The 22,237-nt window shown below is 37.7% G+C and overlaps 1 protein-coding gene across 1 annotated transcript in view; it reads right to left on the reverse strand.

The window, feature by feature from the left end:
• Positions 1–22,237, reverse strand: part of Pcsk2 (proprotein convertase subtilisin/kexin type 2) — a 255,395-nt gene that overhangs the window by 204,596 nt on the left and 28,562 nt on the right. The window contains exon 2 of the mRNA XM_013356426.4: positions 21,793–21,897. Coding sequence (XP_013211880.3) covers positions 21,793–21,897 — 105 coding nt within the window. The remainder of the gene's footprint in view (positions 1–21,792; positions 21,898–22,237) is intronic.

Consider the following 22,237-nt stretch of genomic DNA (forward strand, 5'->3'; position numbering starts at 1 on the left):
TTGTGTCAGGTTGTTGAGCATCTGCAGACTTTAATATCCTTGGAGGTTCTGGAAACAATTCCCCAGAGATGTTCAGAGATGACTGGATTTTTTTTATTTTACATTTCTCAATAGCATGTAGTCCTCCATTATTATTTTTTTTAAAAAAATTGTTCTAATTAATTATACATGACAGTAGGACACACTTTTGACACATCATACATAAATGGAGCATAATTTCTCATTCTTCTGGTTGTACACGATGTAGAATCACACTGGTTGTATAGTCATGTATGTATTAATTCCTTCTACGATCCTTCCTACCCCTGTGCCCTCTCCCTCTCCTTCGCTCCATTATTCTCTAATATCTTTATCTCTATACCTAGTATCTACTCGTATCTTGATTATCCATTATTCATTTGTCTATGTGTCTGTCTTTCCTTCCATCTGTGTATCATAGTATCTTTTATCTTTCCTATGTGAACGTAGTATCTTGAGTAAAGTGATCAGAGTCCTTGTCCAGTTGACCAATGGGGCAAGAAGTTCATAGACGTTGTCCTGATAAACAGTTCATGATTAAGTGGGCTAATGAGTCACTACACTTAGGTCTAGCTCCCTAAGGGGACCCCCAATCCTAACCATTATTTATATAAGGCAATAAACCATATGGAAAAAAGTTCCCCTAGGATTGAGAGAAATAATAATACAAAACTCCCTAAGATCTGAATAGTCTTCAAATCATGGTAGCTTATCTCCAAGACTCCCTCAGACTCATTCTCTCTAGTCCATGTTATTAATAAGAAAAAGACAAAAGGTCTCACTTTATTAAAAAAAAAAGCCTGGCATAACACTTTTATTCACAGTGTGTGTGCTCTTTCAAAGGAAATCTTCTCATTAATGAGTCTCCTTCACTTGTCCATTAGTTATTAGGCACTTCTTAGAAAAATATTTTTTTAAAAACCTTTCTTTTAATTAATGTGTCTGTTCTTTAAGCTTCCTTTGGAGATGTTCTTTTCATCTTGAGCTGAGATGAGGAGCAGGTTTTACATGGGCATTGAGTTACCTGTATTTGATACAACAATGAGTGCCTCCCTCTTGCTTTCCTTGAGTAAGCCTGTCTTTGAAAAGAACAGTCCATGGGCTGAAGATAATATTAGGGTCAAAAGTAAGCATCACCAATGAAAGACACAGGTGTTTCTACTTAAGGTGACATAGAAATTGACACAAATGTTAGATTCCCCATTCCCAGCTTCCTCCTCCTTCAAATACTTACATATTACAGAATGACATGACCACTACCCCATCAGAATCTCCAAAAGACATGGGCCAATTCAATAAGCACATACACAGTTAGATCAAATGCAAGGGATCTCGAGATGGCACTTAACTATTGGAGGCCAAGATGTATTCTCTTTCAAGTCAAAGTAGGACCACAGGGGCGGGGATATTGAGCAAGCTATCTTTAACTTCTTTGGAAAACAAGAAAGAGTCTCTTCAGTGGAAGCATAGATCATGAGAAATTTCTGAAAGATGGACTCAGACTAACAGAGAATGTTCCAAAGTAGAAAACAACAGTGATGTATTCTGCTTATGGCACTAGCAGTCTCAAAATTTGAGAATGATATAGGGAGAAGGTGGTATCCAAAGAGGATAGCCAGGTGGTTTATTGGGAAACACCATTCTACAGATAGCCAGGTGGGACAACAGCTTCCCTGAAATTTAGAGAGAGGGCCTTTATCCACTGGTCGAAGCAGTAAACATGAGACTCAGGTGAGGGTGACAAGGCAATGTTCAGAGAGTTCAGGATGTGCACATTCCTACAAGAAAAGGTAATATCTTGCTTGCTGCACAAGAGGGCCATGACCTGCAGTGGCTTAGCTAACAAATAAGGCATTCACAACAGTCGACAGGGAGCAGCAACATAAAGATGAGCACAGTCATCACTTGGTATCCACAGGGGTTTGGGTATAAGACCCAGTATAAATAACGAAATCTGCAGATGCCCAAGTCCTTTATATGAAATGATGTATTAATGATATTTAACCAATGTATATTCTCCTGTATACTTTTTAGTATCTCTAGATTATTAACAATACCTTATAAAATGTAAATAGCTGCTATATTGTATAGTTTAGGGAGTAATGACACGAGAAAAGAATCTGTGCCTGTTCAGTACAGATGCATTTTTTTTTCTTAATATTTCAACCTGTGGTTGGTTGAATCTGGAGGTGAGGAACCCATGGACATAAAGGGCTGATGGTATAGGATAAAGGGCTGGCTAATGATGAGAATCCAACGCCAGTTTTTCATATGAATTGGGAAGATTAATTAGAATAGGGAGAAATTCTTATACTTAGTCATTTGCATGCCCAGATTAGCCATGATGAACTAATAATATAGCTCGGTGAAGGGTCCTTGAGATAATCTCAGCATCTTCAGGGGAATAAGGTGTCACAGCAAGTGGTGAAAATCGCTGTATAAAGTACCCCAGTTTCATTCAGTGGCTTTTCTCCTGGACTTCACTTTTTATCTGGGTTATGGGAAAGCATTTAAATTAGAAGGAAGTTCAAGGAGGGCTGATATAAAGTGAAGGATCATTGTGGATAAGGGAGAAATATAATTCCATCTCACAGTTGGGAGGACTAAGAGGTTGGTTGTCCCCCCCAAACTGCATAGTAGATGGGTAGTTGACACAGGCAGTATGTCCACCAAGTCCACCAAGGAGGAGTGTCCTAGGCTCAATTCAAATGCAAAGGGTGGAGTCTTGATGGTAAACTTCACCTGAGTCACTACATATTTGAGTAAAAATATTTACTTTAAAAAGGGAGATGGAGGAAATCCCCAGGGAGGAGAAGGAGAAGGCAAAGATGGCAGGAGGTCAGATTTGGTTCAAAGTTGTCATCATATCACTTGTTAAGACCTGTCAGCCAAATGGAAGTGCAGGGAGTGGTGGGAGCAATCATGTGAGGTTACTGAAAAGCAAATCAGAATCACTGATTTTTAGAGCAAACATAGGACCTGCAAACTGTGGAGTTGGGACTTTATCATTTGCCACATTTTATTAGCAGATGTACTTTTTTTTTTTTGCAACTAGAAAGCCTACTGGTACATGGAGTCAATTAATTACTCAGGTATCATTTTGTACCTTATTATCACTTTCTGGCAGGAGGAGTTAATGAAAACTCTTCTGTTTGTTTTAGGTAGATCTAACAGATTGCTGGAACATTTCTGCACTTGAAGAGGTTTGGAACAATAGACCTTCTTATTGCCCATTCCCACTATTTTCAGGCATAGGCTCCCTCAGACTGTTAGAATTCATCATTGTGTTCCATTGAGTGCTATGTCAAGGTGCATGGGATGCAGGATCCAGCTTGCTGGTCTATAGTATGGCGGTGTTGATCCTAGGAACATTGGAGATCAAATATCTCAACAGTTGCTGAGCTTATCCCCAAGAAAGATGAAATTAAATGGGGACAAACATAATCACTAAGAGCACCAGTGAAAGTCCTTTGGGTGCATCTGAGGACGATGGGGAGGAAACACAAGGGGCCCACGTCAGATTTCTATGAGGCGTCATTTTGGGATGAAGCATAACCATTAATCTAGAACCAAAACACAAATTTGCCCCATGAATTCTGGATCTGGTGGTTACCCCAAAGAAACTATTACACAAAGGGTGTGCACAAAGGGTCATGGAATGTTGTTTTTAAGTGAAAAGTTTGAAGCCTCTTAAACTTCCATCAATTGGTTAATAGTTAAATAAATATTATGTAATAGTTGATCAGAAAATGTTCAATACCTGTGTACTTATAAGTCAAGTTCTCTAAGAAATATTTCTAAATGGAAAAAACATATTTTGAAAAGTAGTATATATAATATGATCCAATTTTTATTTAAATACGTTTGACAAACTCTCTCTTTCCATGTGTATGCATATATCCAAGTAGACATATGATAAAATGTCTGAAAGCTACATATTAAACTTAACTATTTTCTTCTCTGAGGAGAATGAGATTGATAGGAGTTAAGAACATTTTTTTTTACATTCTAAATTTGTCTGGACTTTTAGCACAAAAATACATTCATATGATACTTGTGTGATTAAAAAACGAAAGGTATTCTTTTAAAAGCAGTTGAATCAACCCTTCAAGAGTAGACTCACCAATTTTATCAGAGAAGCAAGGATATTTGAAGATAAATGGGCCACAGAACCATATGCTTTAAGAGACACTTTAAGTTTAAAACATTTGAAAGCCTTGCAAGTGAATATTCAAATGTTAATAATAAAACACCTACCTTTCATGAAAAAAAATGAAAGTAAAAAAAAGCAGGGGGTGGGGAGGGAGAGAAGAGAGAAAGAAATGAATTGCACTATAAAATGCAGATAACTAAGAACTGAAGCAATTCTGTAGAGAAAGACATATATAAGGAAAAAAAAACTAGGAATCAGAATGATTTTAGACCTATCAACAGCTCCACCATAACCAAAGATAATGGAGTAATACGTTCAATTCTGAGAGATGTTTATTCCAAATTGATAATCATTAACCTGCCAAACTATCAATGAAGTAATGTAGAACAAAAGTTCTAAAACATCATCTCCCAGGAGGGACATTCTTTATCCAAATGATAGAGTAATCTGAGGTAGAGGAATGTTAGGTGATCTGGGAAAGAGGTATCCAACACTGAAGAGTCCAAAGGGGATTCCTGGAGTAAGAGTGAAGTCTAGGATAACAACCCTTCTGAGCTGGTCCAGAGAGCAGCCACTGTAGAGTGACTTTGAAATGAATGACTTAACTAAAAAAAAAAAAAGCAATGGATAGTTTATCAGATGTATTTAACCATACTGGAAGGATATTTTAATTGTAAGTCTAGCACATGATTTTTAAAACTGTAAGCTGTATTATTTTGGTAAAATAACAATGAAAATAAAATTACCTACTCATGTTATTTTTTTTTTTTTGACACATGTAACATTGTTAAAGGAGAGCAGTGAACAATCATTGCTCACACAGAGATAAGTTTCAGAAGCCAGTACCAGCCACTGTTAAATGCTAGAGAACAAAGTACCAGCATTCTCTGAACACTTACCTGGGCATCGTATTATTTAGTGTTCACATTAACCATTGAGACTGGTGCTGCTATTATTAAGCACATTTTAAATCTGAGGTTAGGAGAAGTTAAATGGTTGGAAAGTGGAGTGATGGACCTGAGATTAAAATCGAAATTTATCCAAAGCTCATATCTTGGCCATGAATTTACACTCCAGAAAGACTAGGAGACTATAGGGAATCAGAGAGGAGCAATAGAGCTCTGACTTCACTTTCCCTCCCACTCCCAGATCAAGCAGTGTGAGAGAGCCCAACATACTGTAAGTTTCCCCTGCACTTCAAAGAAAATTTGAATCCCATGAAATTCACTATTTGATTATGCGTGGTTTGAATTTTAAGAAATAGTTTTAGTTGAGTTTCTTTTAAACTCAGTTCCTACACAGTTTTAGGTTATTTTTAGATTTGTCAGCACACAATTTAAAATGCTGCCCTGTAGGGATGGATAGATTGATGAATAGATAAATATGTGCACAGTAAAAATTATATTAAAATAACATTGAATCATGTATTTTCTTTAAAATAAAATTAGAAGAACAAAATGCTGCCCTGGATCTCTAGGAACAACAGGAACACTTCAGAGTGTGCGAAGACTTCTCCTTTCCATTGGACTGGATGACCACAGTAACCACAGGAAATAAGCACAGTTGATATCATTCATCATTTCACAAATGGGGACTTTGGAGGTCACAAAGTCAATAGATGGTAGAGTTGTGATTAGAACTCCCAGCTCCAGATTCTTCCTTCCACTTTTTCTGTTGCACATGCTGTTCTTTCCACTTTTTCTGTTACCTGCTGTTGTCAGTGCACTACAAGGGATACCTTGGTTTTGTCTCACACCAAAGTTCACACTTTGCAAAGTCTCACTTCTTTTAGATATTTTTCAAATGCATTGATTTCTTAAACTTAAATGAACTTAAACAAGGAATGGACTCTTTCACAAGGAAAAACATTTTCATTGGTTTCTTAATATTGATATATTATTTAAAATGTGCACAAAATAAAATCAGGTAACAACTCCTGTGTTAGTTTTCTATCACTATAACAAAATACCAGAGATGATTAACTTATGAAGAGACAAGATTCTTTTTGGCTCACAGTTTTTTGGAGGTTCTAGTCCACATCAATTGACCTCATTGTTTTGGGCCTTTGGCAAGGCAGCAGGAATGCAGATAAAGCAAAACCTCTTATATCATGAGCTAGGAAGCAGAGAGAGGAAGAATAAGGGGCCAGTGTCCCACTATTCCTTTCAAGAGTATTCCCCCAAAGACTTAATGATCTACCAGAACTCCTACCCCTGAACGTCCCATCAACTCCCAATAGCACCATCCTGGGGACTAAATGTGCAACACATGGGCATTTATTCAACATCCCACTATAGCAACTCCTAGTGCTTATCCTAATGCTAACTGTAAAACTAAAACAAATTTACAAGTTAAACATAAATCATGCCACAGGAGCAATAATAGCCAAAGAAGTAGCATAACTTAAAAGACAACACCCCACCTGCTGTAGACAGCCAGGGCGCAACATCTTCAGGATTCACCTGTCTGCCTACTTCACTATGCTCCATGCCAGGATTCATTCTCCACCACTCATCTCCACCTGAACTGATGGGAAGATACCTTTGTCTTGTTACTATTGCTGCACTTAGTAAACTATGCCAAAGATTAGAAGCTTAAATCAACCATTTTATTTGGCTCAAGATTTTTGGGTCAGGAATTCAGAAGGGACATGACTGAATGATTTCTCTCTAGGTAGCACCAGTTGGAGTCACTACAGTTAAAAGATCCTCTTCCAGGATGATACCTTCATTTACATGGCTCGTATCTTGATGTACCTCACCTGGGCCATTTATTTTTCCTGTAGCACATGGACCTCTGCACCTGGCTTAGGATTCTCACAATGTGGTATTTTCAGGGTGATTGCACTTGCTACCTAGCAGTTGACTTCCAAGAGAAAGGAGTAGAAGCCATCAGGTCAGGTGGGGTCTCTACCTAGAGCTGGCATAGCATGACACCATCACATTCTGCTAAATATAAAGTCACAGAGATGCCAAGTGAGTGGAGAACTCAATGCTATCATTGATAGAGGAGGTACCAGTAACAGTGCGGAAGCACCTGTGATGAGAGGTGTTGCTCTAGACCTCTTGGGGAAATACAAGTGCCACATTTAGCCCAAATGCCTTATACTTTCTCCTTTGCCAGAGATTGCAGCTAAGTATTTGTTGTCAGCATAATTAAATACTCAGTTTAAAGACAAGTCTCAATCCCAAGGACTCACCAAGGAAGAGAACTTGTGTGTGTGTGTGTGTGTATTTCAATTTAAAAAGAAACTCTGTGTAAGAGCTTTCTACTTCTTCCTATATCCAATTTGTCTCTCTTTTCTGAGCAAAGGGAGTTCTACACTTTCCATCCTCAGCACATGAAGACATGCATTGCGCCTATTTCTGGGCAATTAGAGGAGAGTAACATTGCCATTTCTAAGCTAAGGCATTTACACGTGGGTTGAGCTCACTGAGCTTCTATTTCTCCTTTCTCTGCCAGTGCCCTGGAAGCCATGTATTAGGGGAGTGGCCTGTCAAGGTGGTGAAACCTTAAAAAAATCATCAGCTACTGAAACATTATGTGAATCAGAACTTGTATGAACCCATGCTGTACCTGTGGCAGGATGGAGAAGAAAACCAAGGGGATTTAAGGACCAATTTGGTTTTTGTAGCATAGCCTGTTTTATCCAAACTAATATTTTTGCTATTCACAATATTCTGGTAGGAAATTCAAGGACTCTAACATAATACAGTATGAGGAGCACTGTCTTAATTTGCACTGATTTTTTTTTTTTTGTGTGTGTGTGTGTAGGGCCAGTCAAGGAGAGTAAGTAGAGAATTAAATGGGAGAGCATGCAGAAGAAGTAGATGACACCGTCACCTTTTCTCCTCTGGTAAAGAGTTGTAATGTATTTATGAAAGTAATGTGCCCTTTCAAAGATGAAGTCACTATTCCAGCTTTGAGGTCTCAGGCATTTATTTGCAGATATTGGCACTTTCCTTGTGATTCCATGATAGAGACTAAAAGTTAAGGCAATTTATTTCCAGTCATTTGGACTTTGTTGTTATTTAATGATAGAGATGGTTCAATGGAGATGATTGGTGAAAGTTAAGTAACTTGCCCATGTCAGATGAATAAGTGTTAGAATATTTTTTGAGAGCACTGATATAAGTTAGATGGTAGGTTATAATTTAGCTGTGAAGAATAAGATCCTTAGCTGATAGTCTACTTCTGAGATGTCTTGACTTACTCATTTAAAAGGAATCACTTTATTAAGTTTTATAAAAATTTGATTTGGCCCACACTTAAGAGCCACCTGGTACTCTCATGATTAGCAATTATCCATTGATTTTGGTTCTCTGATTAAAATTTTTCATGATTCAACATGAAACAGTTGCAGGTGTGTGAACAAGTTATCAACTAAATTCAAATTGCCTCAAAGGACCAGATTGAAAACTGGTGGGTCTGGTGATTTTGGTCATGTGAATGACTGAATTAGATTGCTCCATGGCAAATAAACTGATTTCCCAGACAGCAATATACACAAACAAATCAACTAGCTTCAGAGCCATGCTGTTAAGCTGTATAAATACAGTCCTCAAATAGACTCCCTTGTGAGACTCTGCTTTTTCATTTAACTTGAATGATGTTTTAGGGACTTTGGGTGCTTTACAATGTCCTTTTAATATGGGGTCAGTGTGAGATATCCCTTGGAGTCTATGTTAATAGATTTATGTCATCCTGGACAAAGGGTTTTGAGCTTAGTATTTTTTTCTGTCCATTCAACTTTTATTTTTTAACAAGTGGTTTCAGATATTGATGCTGATCAAAATTATTGATGGCAGGAAAATGGGAAGGAGACTGGGTCTGGATCCAAAAACTTAATAGGTCAGCATGAACTCCAAGGATATGAAAAATTCAAAAAGTAAATCTAAGTCCCTTGTTTTAAGACCAGTACCTCCAAGGTGGATTGATTATCAGTGCATTTGATAAAGGCATAAGAATTTTAGTTAATTATATTGTCAATATTAGTCAGTAATAAGATCTATAACTTCCAAAAAAAGGCTAAAATAATCTTAGAATGTGTTAGGAGAGGAGTAGCTTTAAAAATACATAAAGATGCAGATACTGAGTCCAGTACTACTCTGAAATCATCAGAGAATAGTTGCATGGTGTGTGTATTCAGTTCCAACAATGTTCAGAGATGTGTGATTGGAAGGCACAGAAGATAATTACCAAGTTCAATTCAAACATGTGGAAGGACCAGAAATGTTTAAGTTTCAGGTGCATGATAATTATTTTCAAATATTTGAAGGGCTCTTGCATGGAAGATGGAATCATTTTGCCTAGAAAACACAACCTGGATTGTGGATTAAATTGGCAAGGAGGTAGATTTGGATCTACCTTGAGGAAGAGATGTTTTTATCTTCTGTTTTTTTCCTTTCTTTTCATTTTGTCTTTAAATATGTTTTCTTTGTCTTTTAATTTTTGTTTTCTTTCCTCATTTTATTTTATTTCACTGTTTTTTCTTTGAGGAGGATTGTTTAGGTGGACAACCTTGACAAAGAGTAAAGTCAAGGACTGGCCATAGAGATGTCTTTCTGGATGCTGGCTCATCCCATTCTGGAAAGTTGTAGATGGGGATTGTGACATAGTGGTCTAAGGTCAAACTTATTCTACTGACATATTTTTTTTCTTTAATTTTTATTGCTGGTTGTTCAAAACATTACATAGTTCTTAACATATCATATTTCACACTTTGATTCAAGTGGGTTATGAACTCCCATTTTACCCCGTATATAGATTGCAGCATCATATCGGTTACACATCCACTGTTTTACATATTGCTATACTAGTGTCTGTTGTATTCTGCTGCCTTTCCTATCCTCTACTATCCCCCATCCCCTCCCCTCCCCTGCCATCTTCATTTTTAGCTTGGACAGTGTGTTAAGAAATTTTGATTTAGACACTAATAATTTCCCAAAGATTAAAGATTCTACACAAATATTGGTAATTTGCTTTTTTTAGAAATTAGTAGATCTGACAACTATGGGCTTCCAATTTTGGAGGTAACAGCTGAGGAAGATGATTTGCTTCCTTTGTTTTGACAGTGTGTCTATTCTCTGATTCTTTACAGCCTCCTCCATTTCCTATTGTGTTCCCCAGACAGAAGTAGAAGATAATTATATCATTTACCCTCTTGCTTGGGTTACTGCTTTGTTTTTCTCTGGCCCACCTAGATTTGAAATCTACTTGCCTGACCTCTCTGGGCATTCAGTTTGTGATTTCTGTTGGATGTATGGATTGGTGGGGTTGGATAACAAGACTAGTTTAAAAAGCAATGGTTTTCAAACTTTATTTCACAGTTGAAGGAAACCCAACTCCTCTATACCCACCATATCAAGTGAAACCTTACACAGAACCTCAACTTACAAAACACAATAAAGGAGCTATGACCTTTAAGTGCATGAATAACCTCTACCCCGTCATCTAACATTTCCCTTGAGGCAAGAAATGGAATTTTAGAACTCATAGTGGAAGAAGACAGTCATCATTATACAAAATATACATGTATGAAGATGTGAATTTGGTATCAACATACCTTATATACAAACAGAGATATGATAAATTGTGGTATAAAGGTGTATTAAGAATTGTGATGCAAAAAAATAAGAGAGTTCATGTATAATGGCATAATTTGGTGTGAATATACTCTATATACAGAATTATGAAAAATTGTGCTGTGAATGGATAATTATGAATGTAATGCACTCAACTATTGTCATGTATGTAAGAAATAAAAAAAAGAACTCTACTGAACTGGTTTGAACACAAGATTTGATATTATTTTCTAAAAGATAAAGAGACTAACATATAAATGGTAGTTCTCCAAATATTTCAGAAAATTGGTTTAAAGAAAATCCCCTTTTCTCAGATAAAAATAAAGATATATAAAAGAAAGGATCATAAACTCATGAGAATATTACATTTCAGTCCTGAGTTTGACCTTCATCAGGTGGAAACACTTCAGGTTTATCTCTGGAATTAAGGACATGAAGATCTAAGGAGCATTTTAGAGACCAGATGATCCATGATTCTCAAAATATAAGTAAGGAAACTGGAAACAAGAAGATAAAGTGGTTCATACAAGAAGACATTTATTTGGTGTCAGAACTGTTACTAGAACCCCAGCATGAACTCCAACTGGACTTGCCCTCACACTCCCTTTCTCCCTGATACACAATTTCTACGCAATAGGTTTTAATTGCTGTTCCTTTCTTCTGTTCTCTAGAGGAGGGTTTTCTCATGTGGATTCAAAGAGGTGTCCTTACAAAAACTAACATCCATTAAGAAATGCTTTATAGTTGGGGAGGGTTGTTCTCCTCTTTTAGGAGGATGGAAAATGGAAAATTGTTTTGTTTTACCTGTTTTTCTCTCAGGCAATATGTTCTTTATTGCTAAATGGGACATGCTTGCCATAGAGAAGATGGAAAACACAACATTTTCAGTACAGATAAAGGCAAAGCAATTAGATAAACTCCAGCAATTGAGTTGTTATTCAGACATGAATCTCTTTGTCTAACTGCTGTTTACTTATTTCTAGACCTAGCTTCATTCCTCTTATCCTCTCCTGAACCCACAAGATTTTGAAATGACTGAAAATGGCAGGAATTCAATTCCGCTCATTTTCAAAATTCCTGATTTGGATAAAAGAACATGAAGCCTGTTTATAGATAGATATGTGATCACAAATATGTCAATAGGCATCATAAAGGGAAAACAACTGAAGCAATTTAAAAATAATTATGGAGAGTTCTGGAGAATCTTTTTAAACATTTCTGAGCATCTGTGACTTCCAACCTACTTTTGCCTCACAAAACATTATTTTCAGAATATTCTATGAGTAGATAGATATTTTAACTATTTGTTTATATCATCATTAAGGACATTTATAGTTTCCTCTACCTAAGTATTGAATAAAATTCATTTTGGAGTAGTAGTTTGAAGAGTGAGCAATTACTTTCTGGATAGATTTTTGAATCTTAACAAAGAAATTATTTGAAGAACTCTTTCTGAAATCCATTGAACACTACTAATATATGGATGACTCCCAATTGATATCTCCAACTCTGACTTCTCTGCTAGACTTTTACATCCATGTGTTTATTTTGTATCTACATTTGGATACTTAAAAGAAACCACAGATGTTAACATGCTTAAAACCAAACGATTAAGTTCCTGCGTACTACCCACCAACCTACTCCTCTTTTCCATTCGTACAAGTGCTACTTCCATCCCATAATAAATCAGGCTGACAGCTGTCTCACTTTCCTTCTCCTTTTCCCTTCCACTTCTCAACTAATTTATCAATAAAACCATCAGCAAATTGGAAGACTCTCACTTTACAATATCCCCCAAGTCTGACTTGTTTCTCATCACCTCCTCCACTTCTACCCTGACCCAAGCCACTAGCCTTTCTCTTCTAAAATATAATATTCATTTGATTCTGATCTCCCTAACTTCCAATTGCTTCCCCTCCAGCCCTACCCTGTAGTCTTGTTATTTACCCGGAGTCAGATAAATCCCATCTCATTTAGAGTCAATCTGAAGTTCTAACCCTGAATGTCAACATTGTCCCTGGTCTTGCTCCCTTTCCCCTCTCATTGTCCCTGGTCCACTCCTTCAGTCTTACTGGTACTCTTGCTGTTTTTGGAACACACTAAGTGTGCCCCAGACTCTAAGCCTTTCCTCTTGATGTTTCCTCTCTTTCTCCACATACTTATGTGCATATCTTCTCTGTCTCCTTTGGGTCTATATTAAATGACACTATATCATAGTAGACAATCCTGGATGCTTTTTATAAAATAGAAACACTTCTCTCATGGTGCTTACTCTTTCCCTCTCTCTGCTCTATTCATCACCTTAATACTTTTTTCTTTTTTTTAAGACCCTGTCATGTTATTGCTTTGTTCATCTCTTTTTCTCCTTTGTTCCCACAGCAAGAATATTTTTGTTGCTGTTGTTGTTCACTATTGAATCTCAGGATCCAGAACAGTGCATGGCATGTAGTATGGGCTCAGTAAACACTTGATGAATGAATAAATGAGTTGCTATCAAGCAGTTAAAGGAGTTACACGGTGCATTTAATAACCATACACAAAATATTCATTTTTAGAAGTTATAAGGAGGCATTTCAGGTCCACAAACATACTTCCTTTCTTCCTTTAGCATCTTGGGGGAAGGCTCAAGAAATCAGCTGAGGAAGATCAGAAAAGATTAGCCCTACATTCATTGAAGGTTTTTTTTTTTTTTTTTTTTTTCCCAGGAAGTCCTATAAGTTGGCCAACTCACGATTTGAGAGTTTGCATTTTGGGGGTTAGAAAAATGATACAGAGCCACTTTTCTCCATGTTGCTTTTATCTACACGACAGCTTGTCTGAATTCATCCAAAGAAAGTTAAACCTGCGTGGAGAGCTCTGGGCTTGCTGGCATCACTCCCCCACCGTGCACCAGTGTTCCTGCTTCTTTAGGAAGCATGGCCGTGCATTTAAAAATGTGCTCACGTCTAGGAAAACAACCAGGCTTACTCATTAGCAGCTTTTCCCCTGTCTTTCTAAAGCTGTAGTAAATAATTCTCCCCAGTTCCCCACAAATAGTTAATTATAGCACCAGCGGCAGCACTTTGAGGCGGGAAGCCAGGCACATCTGCAAAGCCCAGAGGAGATGCTGAAAGTCGCTCCCTGCTGTATAATAAAACCAGCAGATTAGGGCAGATGAGTTTTTCCCACAGGTCGGGCATCAATGCAGACATCTCCCTCTGCTGCTTCTCCCCACCCCGCTACGGTGTTTCTCCTTCTTCTGATGCTGCCAAGTCACTCTCAAAATGCATGGCTTATGAACAGCTGCTGACTTCTTGGCATGGTGTCCTGAAAATGAATTTGGCCACCAGATGGGAGGTGAAGTAAGGAACTGCTTTACTTGGGTCTCAAAGCTTTGCTATTTGGGCTCAAAATGTGGTCAAGGTCATGTGCCACAGATATGTGTTTATGCTCTGAATTAGAGGCAACTGGAGGAGACAGAGGGAGTGGGTATGGAGTGCAATGTTTCACAGGAAAAACTCTGGCCCTGGAAGTCTTGTCAACTCTGAGTAAACTGGAACTTTCTTTTTGCTGACAAAAAGTGCCCAGTAACCTCAGCTCTTCCTAAGGGCATATGTCACCAAACCAGGAAAATGAACCAGGAGCAGGACAAAGTGGAAGTCATGGAATACAGTGGATCAGTGTATGGACCCCAAGATTATTTTTAAAGGGGTGATAAGTGTTCATTTTTATGCTACCAGTTGCCCTTTGGGCTGATTCATGGGTGGAATTGGGCTCCCAGAAAAAATGTCTCCTGAACCAAACGTGAGATTTTGTCTTTTACTAAAGGCAATTCAAGACTAACTAGAAGATATTGCAATGTATCCCCAGGTCTTTACAAAATTGTTTCACATCTCCTCTAACTTTGTCTCAGAGTTTGTCTTCCACAGAGAATTGCCTTTGGTAGGAAAGAGAATTGCCTTTGGTAGGAAGAGGTGACTTACCTAAAATTAAATCCCTTTCTGGGCAATGCCTCTTACTAAAATCTAGTTGATGCAAGGCACAAAAGCCTTTGCCTCAAGTTAGCATAACTCCAAAAGGCCAACCCTGCTTCCAAGTTTCCTGTAGGGTTCACTGAGGCCCCAATGGTGCAAGCACATTTCAGATCAGCTTCTTTCTCTGCCAAATCCTGTTTTCCTTTCTCTCCAAGAAACCTCCTGCATGCCACACCCAATCTTAGAATCTGTTTCTAGGAAATCCAAGTTAAGATACCATCTTTGTTTACTTTCTCTTAGAGAAATCATACCTTAGGGGATTGAATGCTAAAGTGTGTAAAGTAGAAATTATGCATGGTTAAAATTAACTTTGAAAAAGTTTAGGGAAGTTAGCCACCAATATTGTGTCTCTGTACATACTAAGTGTGAAATTTCAGATTCTAGTCATGTCCCCTTATTCCTCCAGCAGATGAAGAATTTGGTTTGTGTTCAGGAAATTTTTTGCACCCAAAGTATTATCTTTAAATGCTATAATCTCTCATCAGAAAGGGAAAATCCTCCCGCCATGAGAGTTACCAGGGAACTGAGGCCAACTGTGCTCTCAGCCAATCCATCATTGCTCTGTTCATGATCATTTTAGGGAATATGAGCATTGAGCAGCGGATGAACCAAAGTGCCCACCCTTGTTATTTCCTCTCCTTTTATCTTTTTCCATTTATAGCTGAACTCACTGAATTCATGTAAATTACATAAACTTAAGATGTAACTTCACTTTTTTTGCTATATACTATTTTTAATGTAGAGAATTGTTCATTAGTGAGGACAATTTATTTGAAAGAACCACACGTTCATAAGCATTATCAATTCTCACTTGGATTTTTATTTAAACTAAACCTTATGTTGAGAAGAGTTTTCTTCCCACTAATTACTAATTCTGGCTGTGTGACCCGAAGGAGGTCATTTACCCTCTCTTGGTCTATTTTGTCTCACAGGTAAAATCATATTTTAAAGCTTCAACGCAAAGGACTAAATTCATGTTTCCTTAGCACTCCTTCTGTTCTATAATTTTCTTTATGCAGAGATGTAGGGAAAATTAATTGGTAAAATGCAAATTAGTGACAGAGCAACCACAACAGGGATTTTTGTAAGTCATGAACTACACTTGGTCCAACTACTACTAGAAGGAAATAAGAATTCGTGGAAAGAAACAGCAATCCTTCAGACCTGCTGGAATACAAAATACTATTAAAACTATTATGTTTGCTAAAATATTAATCATAAACTTACCATGTTACTTACTTATGATTCCTAATAAGTAAAACCTAATCAAATCTATCTGCTTCTTTCTTTCCCTCTAGGAGACATTTGGAAAACAAATTGGAGAATTCCAATGCATTTCTTAGAGCAGAGTCTTAAAAGCACAAGCCTGACTATTTTAGATGTAACAAGTACAAGAATAAAGCCAGCCTATTCTTTGGGTATAAATTCTTTTGAAAAGGTTCTAAAACTGTTGAACTACTCCTTTTTTTTTTTTTCCCCAGCCTCCAGGGTTGACTGACATGCATTCACAGCGAAGATAGAAAATGCCTCAAATTCCATCAGTTTAGTACTGGGGGAAGGTTGGGTCAAGAAAAAAGTGAAAGAGGATATTTTTTCTCCAAAACGTTTTTCATTTGAAAGTAGAAGGCAATGGTGTTCTTTTTGTCTTTTCCCTAGTATTTGTTCTAAGTAATATTAAAATAGTTAACTTTTATAAATTGAAGAAAAAAATGCTTGCAAGTGACCTGTCCTTATCATAAATCTATGATTAATGCTAAGTGTTTGGGGAGGGGAAAGGAATTGGAAACTGAGCTTAGTAATTGCCACGAAAATCTTATATAACTCGTGGAGGAAGACAGCATGTGAATTTCTTGGCTTGCTTTGAACTTCTAAGCATTCAATATTCTTTTTGAAAAGATATGTGTTGACAGTGACTACATTGCTTCTTATTGCTCTAGTAGGTTTATGGGTTCCTTAAGATCTCACTCTCTCAACAGCAATGCTTAACTTTTCTAATCGGAGTTTATGTATAGCTGTCTACGCATAAGGTGTTCATCAATTATAGTTAAATGACTGCACTGAGTGAGATTTCGTGCAAGTTCAGAAAAGTATGTGCAGCAAATACAAGCCATTCCTAGTCTCTGTCAACCATCTGAGCTTCAACCATGATAATTAATCTCTTTTTCAAAAACAATATTAATTACCATAGTATCAAATTGTGCAGAAGAAGAGTGTCTGGTTCACTCATTAACTTAGACCTTTATAAGCAAATAACATAAATCACGTCTAATTAATTTCAAAGAACAAAAAAGTTGTCTTTTGCAAATATTGTTTTTTATGGGGGCAAGGTATAAAATGTTTGAAGTGATTACATTATCCAGTGAACCTAACTTTTGTGGGTTATTGTAGTATATAAAACCTCCACAAATAGCTGGGTGTGCTGGCACAGGCCTGTAATCCCAGTTGCTCAGGAGGCTGAGGCAAGTTCAAAGCCAGCCTCAGCAACTTAGCAAGACCCTGTCTCAAAACAAACAAACAAACAAAATAAAAAGAACTGGAAATGTGGCTTAGTGGTTAAAACCCTCCAGAAATAGATCCTTAAGGAATAGAAATGGGTCCTTGCAGGATCATGTGACTGCCATTTAAACATGTGGATACATTTGGAAGAGAAAAGAAGCTAAAAAGGAACAGCTCCTAAATGTCAAACACACAAAACTATCATCCATTCTTTCAGATGGGGAAACAAGGAACATTCTCATTGGACAGATAGAGGTTCCTGTCTTGTAAAGTTGGAACAGGTTTAAAATGATTTTGAGGGATAATTGCATGGCCTAGTAAGATTGCTAAGAAGAAGAAATAAATGTTTGTAATACTTGAATCAAATGTAATTTCCCTCAACAAAGGAAATTTAGGTTATTTCTTAACTAAATTACTTGGCTTCCATTTGACTAGTGTGTGTTACTCATAGAACGATGTGACTCCTCCATTTTTTTAAATGCTTCTATGAGTGCATTCTAGTATTTCATAATTGCAGGGCTCATTTTGACCTAATCTTACATGCATGGAATATCATTTGCTCCGTTTCTGTCCCCATTGCTTCCTTTTCCCCTCCTATCATCCCTCTCCCTCTAAGACTCTACTGATCTTCTTTCTATTTATGGTTTTTTTTCTTTTTCAAATTATATTTAATTTCAACACTATCTCAGATGTACAAGTAGGGTTCAACAGAATTAGAAACAAATATTATCTTAAATAAATCTAATCTTCAGCAACTTTTCAGGTCCTTGTAGAATTTATGTAGAATAATATATCCACTGTGGACTACAATTAGGTTTGGCTTTGAGATCTGTTGACCCTGTTCCAGCTAAAGTTTAACAAATCTCACAGAGATTTTTGGGTGGAGAATATTTGTTTTTGAACTTGGTGTAGAGACAGCATTTTTAGTTTTATTATTTCATCCCAGTTTGGTGTTTATTACATCTTCGAATTATTTTAGCTATTGAAACTTTCTAGACACATTGTCATGACTTTGGTGGTTGTATGATGACTGAATATGTTCAGGAACTGAGTATGTTGGACTTTAGAAATCAAGAACTGGTTCTCCATGGGATTCTTAGTGATAAGTCTTGGAAGTAATGAAATGGCAATTGGTTTCTCTTAGCTATGATTATGAATGTGTCTAACAGAGAAGCTAGAGAGAAGATTATACTGTTTCCTGGATGTATATTTCAGAATAGGGTCACAAGAAGAGAAAAATACTATTTCATGTATTGAAATGCGGGGGAAAAATTATTAATGATGTATTCATTTGACAATCATTTACTGAGCAGCTACTATTCACTCAGATACCTAGTATGTAAAGATATTTCAGAAATAAACAAGATGCAATTATTGTTTTTTTAGTGTCTAAATGATGATGCTCAGCAACATACTAACTTTTTAAGCAGAAAGAAAGACAAGAGTACCTTTAAAACAATCTACATCCCTGCATATTGATAAACAAATATAAACATATTGAAAGCAGCACTTTATAAATCTTTTCTAGTTTTTCCCCCTATTTTACCTTAAACATAAAAATCAGATGCTAAAATGAGGGAGACATCATTGAAATTTCTGTTCTAAAGTCAAAAACAAAATAAGATGCCACCTTGGCCTTCCATTTTTTTCTTTTTATTTCTTGTGTTGATAGCTGATCTTGGTGGTTTCTTTGGGCAAAACATTTCATAAGTAGGTCCAGTCCTGATGATCTGCTCAGATCATCTTGCACTTATGCAAAAGGTTCCTTGGGCTATGTAAGGGGACTTCACAAGCCCATGGACAATAAGAAAGGCCAGACAGTTGTGCAGAGACGGCAGAAGGAAATTGAGCTGAGGTTCCATGCACAGTTATAGTTGGTAGGTCTAGGAGACAACGTATTTCAGAGAATGATAAAATATCTTGCGTTCTTGGCTTATAAAGCATTACCCACAACATCTACTTAAGAGAGAAAAGCCTAGGTCAACACTTCTTCTGGTTACTTTTCCCTTCCCCTTTTCTTTCTACGTTTGTATACACTTGTCTTTTTGCAATCTGTTGAAATGTGCTTGGGAACCCCAAACTAGACATGTTTTCCCTTTTGTTTAAGTTGACAAGCCCACAAGGAAGAGTCCTTATATTTCTACCCTTGCACTGTTCCTAGTCAATGTTTAAGGATAGTCGTTGCCATATTTTGTTGACAGTGGAAGCCAAAATTTGATGCCTTAATAACATCATGCAGGAGAGGTGTGGGCTTCAGTCTAATATTTTGGGGAAAAGTACTCATCGTTTTTTTTTTTTTATAAAGAATTAGGAGATTTTTCTTCCTGATCTATCTTCCTAGGATGAGTTTATTTTTGACATTATCTCTGATATTTAACCTTGATAAGAAGGTTTCCTTACTATCTTCTTGTGGTCTTCATGGACAGGGCAGATGATTACTTCTATTAAGTACAGGTACCAAGACTCTTAAATGGGTGATGAACTGGGGATGAGTGCATTTCTAGTGATAATAGAAAATGTTTTGAAAAGAAAAACCATTGATTAAAATTACTACAGCCCGCCTGATCTTCCTGTTTATTATCCAACCCATCTTATTTTCTCCTCTTTGTTTTAGAACTTTTTTTAGTTGTCAATGGATCTTTTTATTATTATTATTTTTTATTTATATGCAGTGCTGAGAATTGAACCCTGTGCTTCACCCATGCTAGGCAAGAGCTCTACCACTGAGCTATGACCCCAGCCTTTATTTTCCTCTCTTTTGGAAAACATTATAATACAAGAATCAGGATTTCATAGATTATTTCAAAAAGCCCTGAAATAAGAAAATCTTAGCCTACTCCCAATAATCTCTCTGACCCTAACAATGGCTTTTTAGTTTCACTTTTCTCAGTTCTCCTTCTCAGTCCCAGTCTGTTAAGCATCTCTTTCCTTCTGTCTCTGGTTTCCTTTGATGTGTTTCTGAGTGAATTTGGGGCCATATCTTTGATCATGGAAGAAGAGAAACCATGGGACTTTTAAGAAAATATCTAAATGAAAGGAAAATAATTGGCTATGAAAGGCAAGATCAGAGGGCATAGTTGAAATGTAGGGAAACATCAGTATCACAATGCACCACAGTGATCTTTGCCTCTTGGGACCACTTTGGATTCACAGATGAGACAGGCAAGATCAAGGGTATCCCCAGGCAATGAGTTGGTACAGCCAAGTCCAAGGCCATTATTACATGAAAAAGAAGGCTTCTCTCACAGGTAGTGTTGCCAATTTCTGCAACAGACCCCTTAAGAATGGTTGGCATTGGCTGGCAGCACCAGCCAGTTGGCCTCTTACTGCAAAAGCAATAACGAAGTAGTTTCTCAGAACAGAAATTCCACCCTAGGCCATGTTGGAAGACCTGGGTTGCGGAGGTAAAGAAAAATTGCCTGCCTGTCAGTTGGTGAATTCCTTTAATTAAAGCCTAAATTAAATGCAGAAAAAAAAATGTTCACATGAAAAGTCACACAAGAATGAGTTTCCAGATTCCATTTGTTCAAAAGAGTTCTCATCTGCAAATTTCTGACTCAAACATCTGACCCACTTTCCACCAGCTCTTTCCCAAGAGTCCTGGGAAAGAGGTTATATTGCCTTCAATGTATAGAAAGCAACTTGCTTTGGGTGTTACTTTCTGTCTTTGTAAGTTGCCTAAGAGAAATCAGATCCACTCATTTGGATCAGTGCACAGGAGCCCAGTGCTGGTGAAAGATAGGAAGAGGGAGGATTCAATGATGATCCAAGTTTCTATTCTGAAAAGCAGCGAGCAAGAACACTGGGAGGGGAGCTGCCTTGTGACTTATATGGTACATTTGGTTGGAGGAAAATCAAGCTTGAGCATTAGAGGAAGTAGAAATGACACCTGGAGTTCAAGAGAGTAAGAAGTTCAAGAGTAAGATAAAGATTGAAGATTAAAAAACAAAAACAAAAGCTGGGGTCATGAGCATCAAGCAGAAAGTTGAGATACCATGGTAGATTAGGTTGGTGTGAGAAAATACGGGGTGGAAAGAAAGTCTGAAATGGTATCTACTGCAACCATGCATGGATACCAAGGAGCCCACCACCGGTTGGGAGAGCCAATTGTCTATTGGCCCACTCACAATATGGGTGATGGCAATCTCTGCAAAGCATGTGGATTCATCAGTAGAAACTTTCAATAAACTGCTTAAACTTCTTGGTGTTTTTCCCATTCACCACAGGCCAAAACATATTCCCATGCAACCCAAAATTCTCACACAAAAACTGAGGACAGGACAGCCAGGGAAGGGGTGGTGTCCTTGTTTTCTTCCCTTCCAGCCCTATAAGGGGCCTAGGATTATTTGTTATGCACAAGACAGGAGCTGAGAGGCCTTAGTGCCACTCTTTGCAAAGGACCCATTTATTCTCTCATAATCCATTAAATGCCTTGACTTCAGAAGCCCCTGCCTACTCTTCTGTTCCCACTGAGTGAGCTCAGTGGTGCCAGTGGAGATTGGGAGGCAGTTATCCAGGGAGAACTCACCCTGGGGTCTCTCTCCAGCTGCTGCTTGTGATGCAGGCTGCGTCTTCTTTTGGCCTTTGCAAGACCATTGTGATAAAAGTGGTACAGGCCTTCTGCGAATGGTAGCTGTGGAGATCCAAACAGACACACACGAGACACGTTAGCTTCTGGGCTGGCCCAGGGACAGGAACACCTAAACTGGTGCTGCAGAATGCAGACATCCTGCAGCCTAGGTATGTATGTGAGAAAGCCATTCACACCCTTCGTGCTAGACTCGACCCCCTGTTTCCATCTGTACTTCTTCCCTTCTTCTTGTCTTGGCTTATATGGTGCTCATTGCCTCCTCTCTCCACAAACACCTCTTATTCTTTTCCCCAATTTCTATTCAACCATTGATTCCCTTTCCTCTTCCATGAAGTCTGCCTTGTATCTATACTGTGCCACGTTCTCTATTCTCCTTTCTTGG

This window comes from Ictidomys tridecemlineatus, chromosome 5 (assembly GCF_052094955.1).
Source record: "Ictidomys tridecemlineatus isolate mIctTri1 chromosome 5, mIctTri1.hap1, whole genome shotgun sequence".
Classification (NCBI taxonomy): domain Eukaryota; kingdom Metazoa; phylum Chordata; class Mammalia; order Rodentia; family Sciuridae; genus Ictidomys; species Ictidomys tridecemlineatus.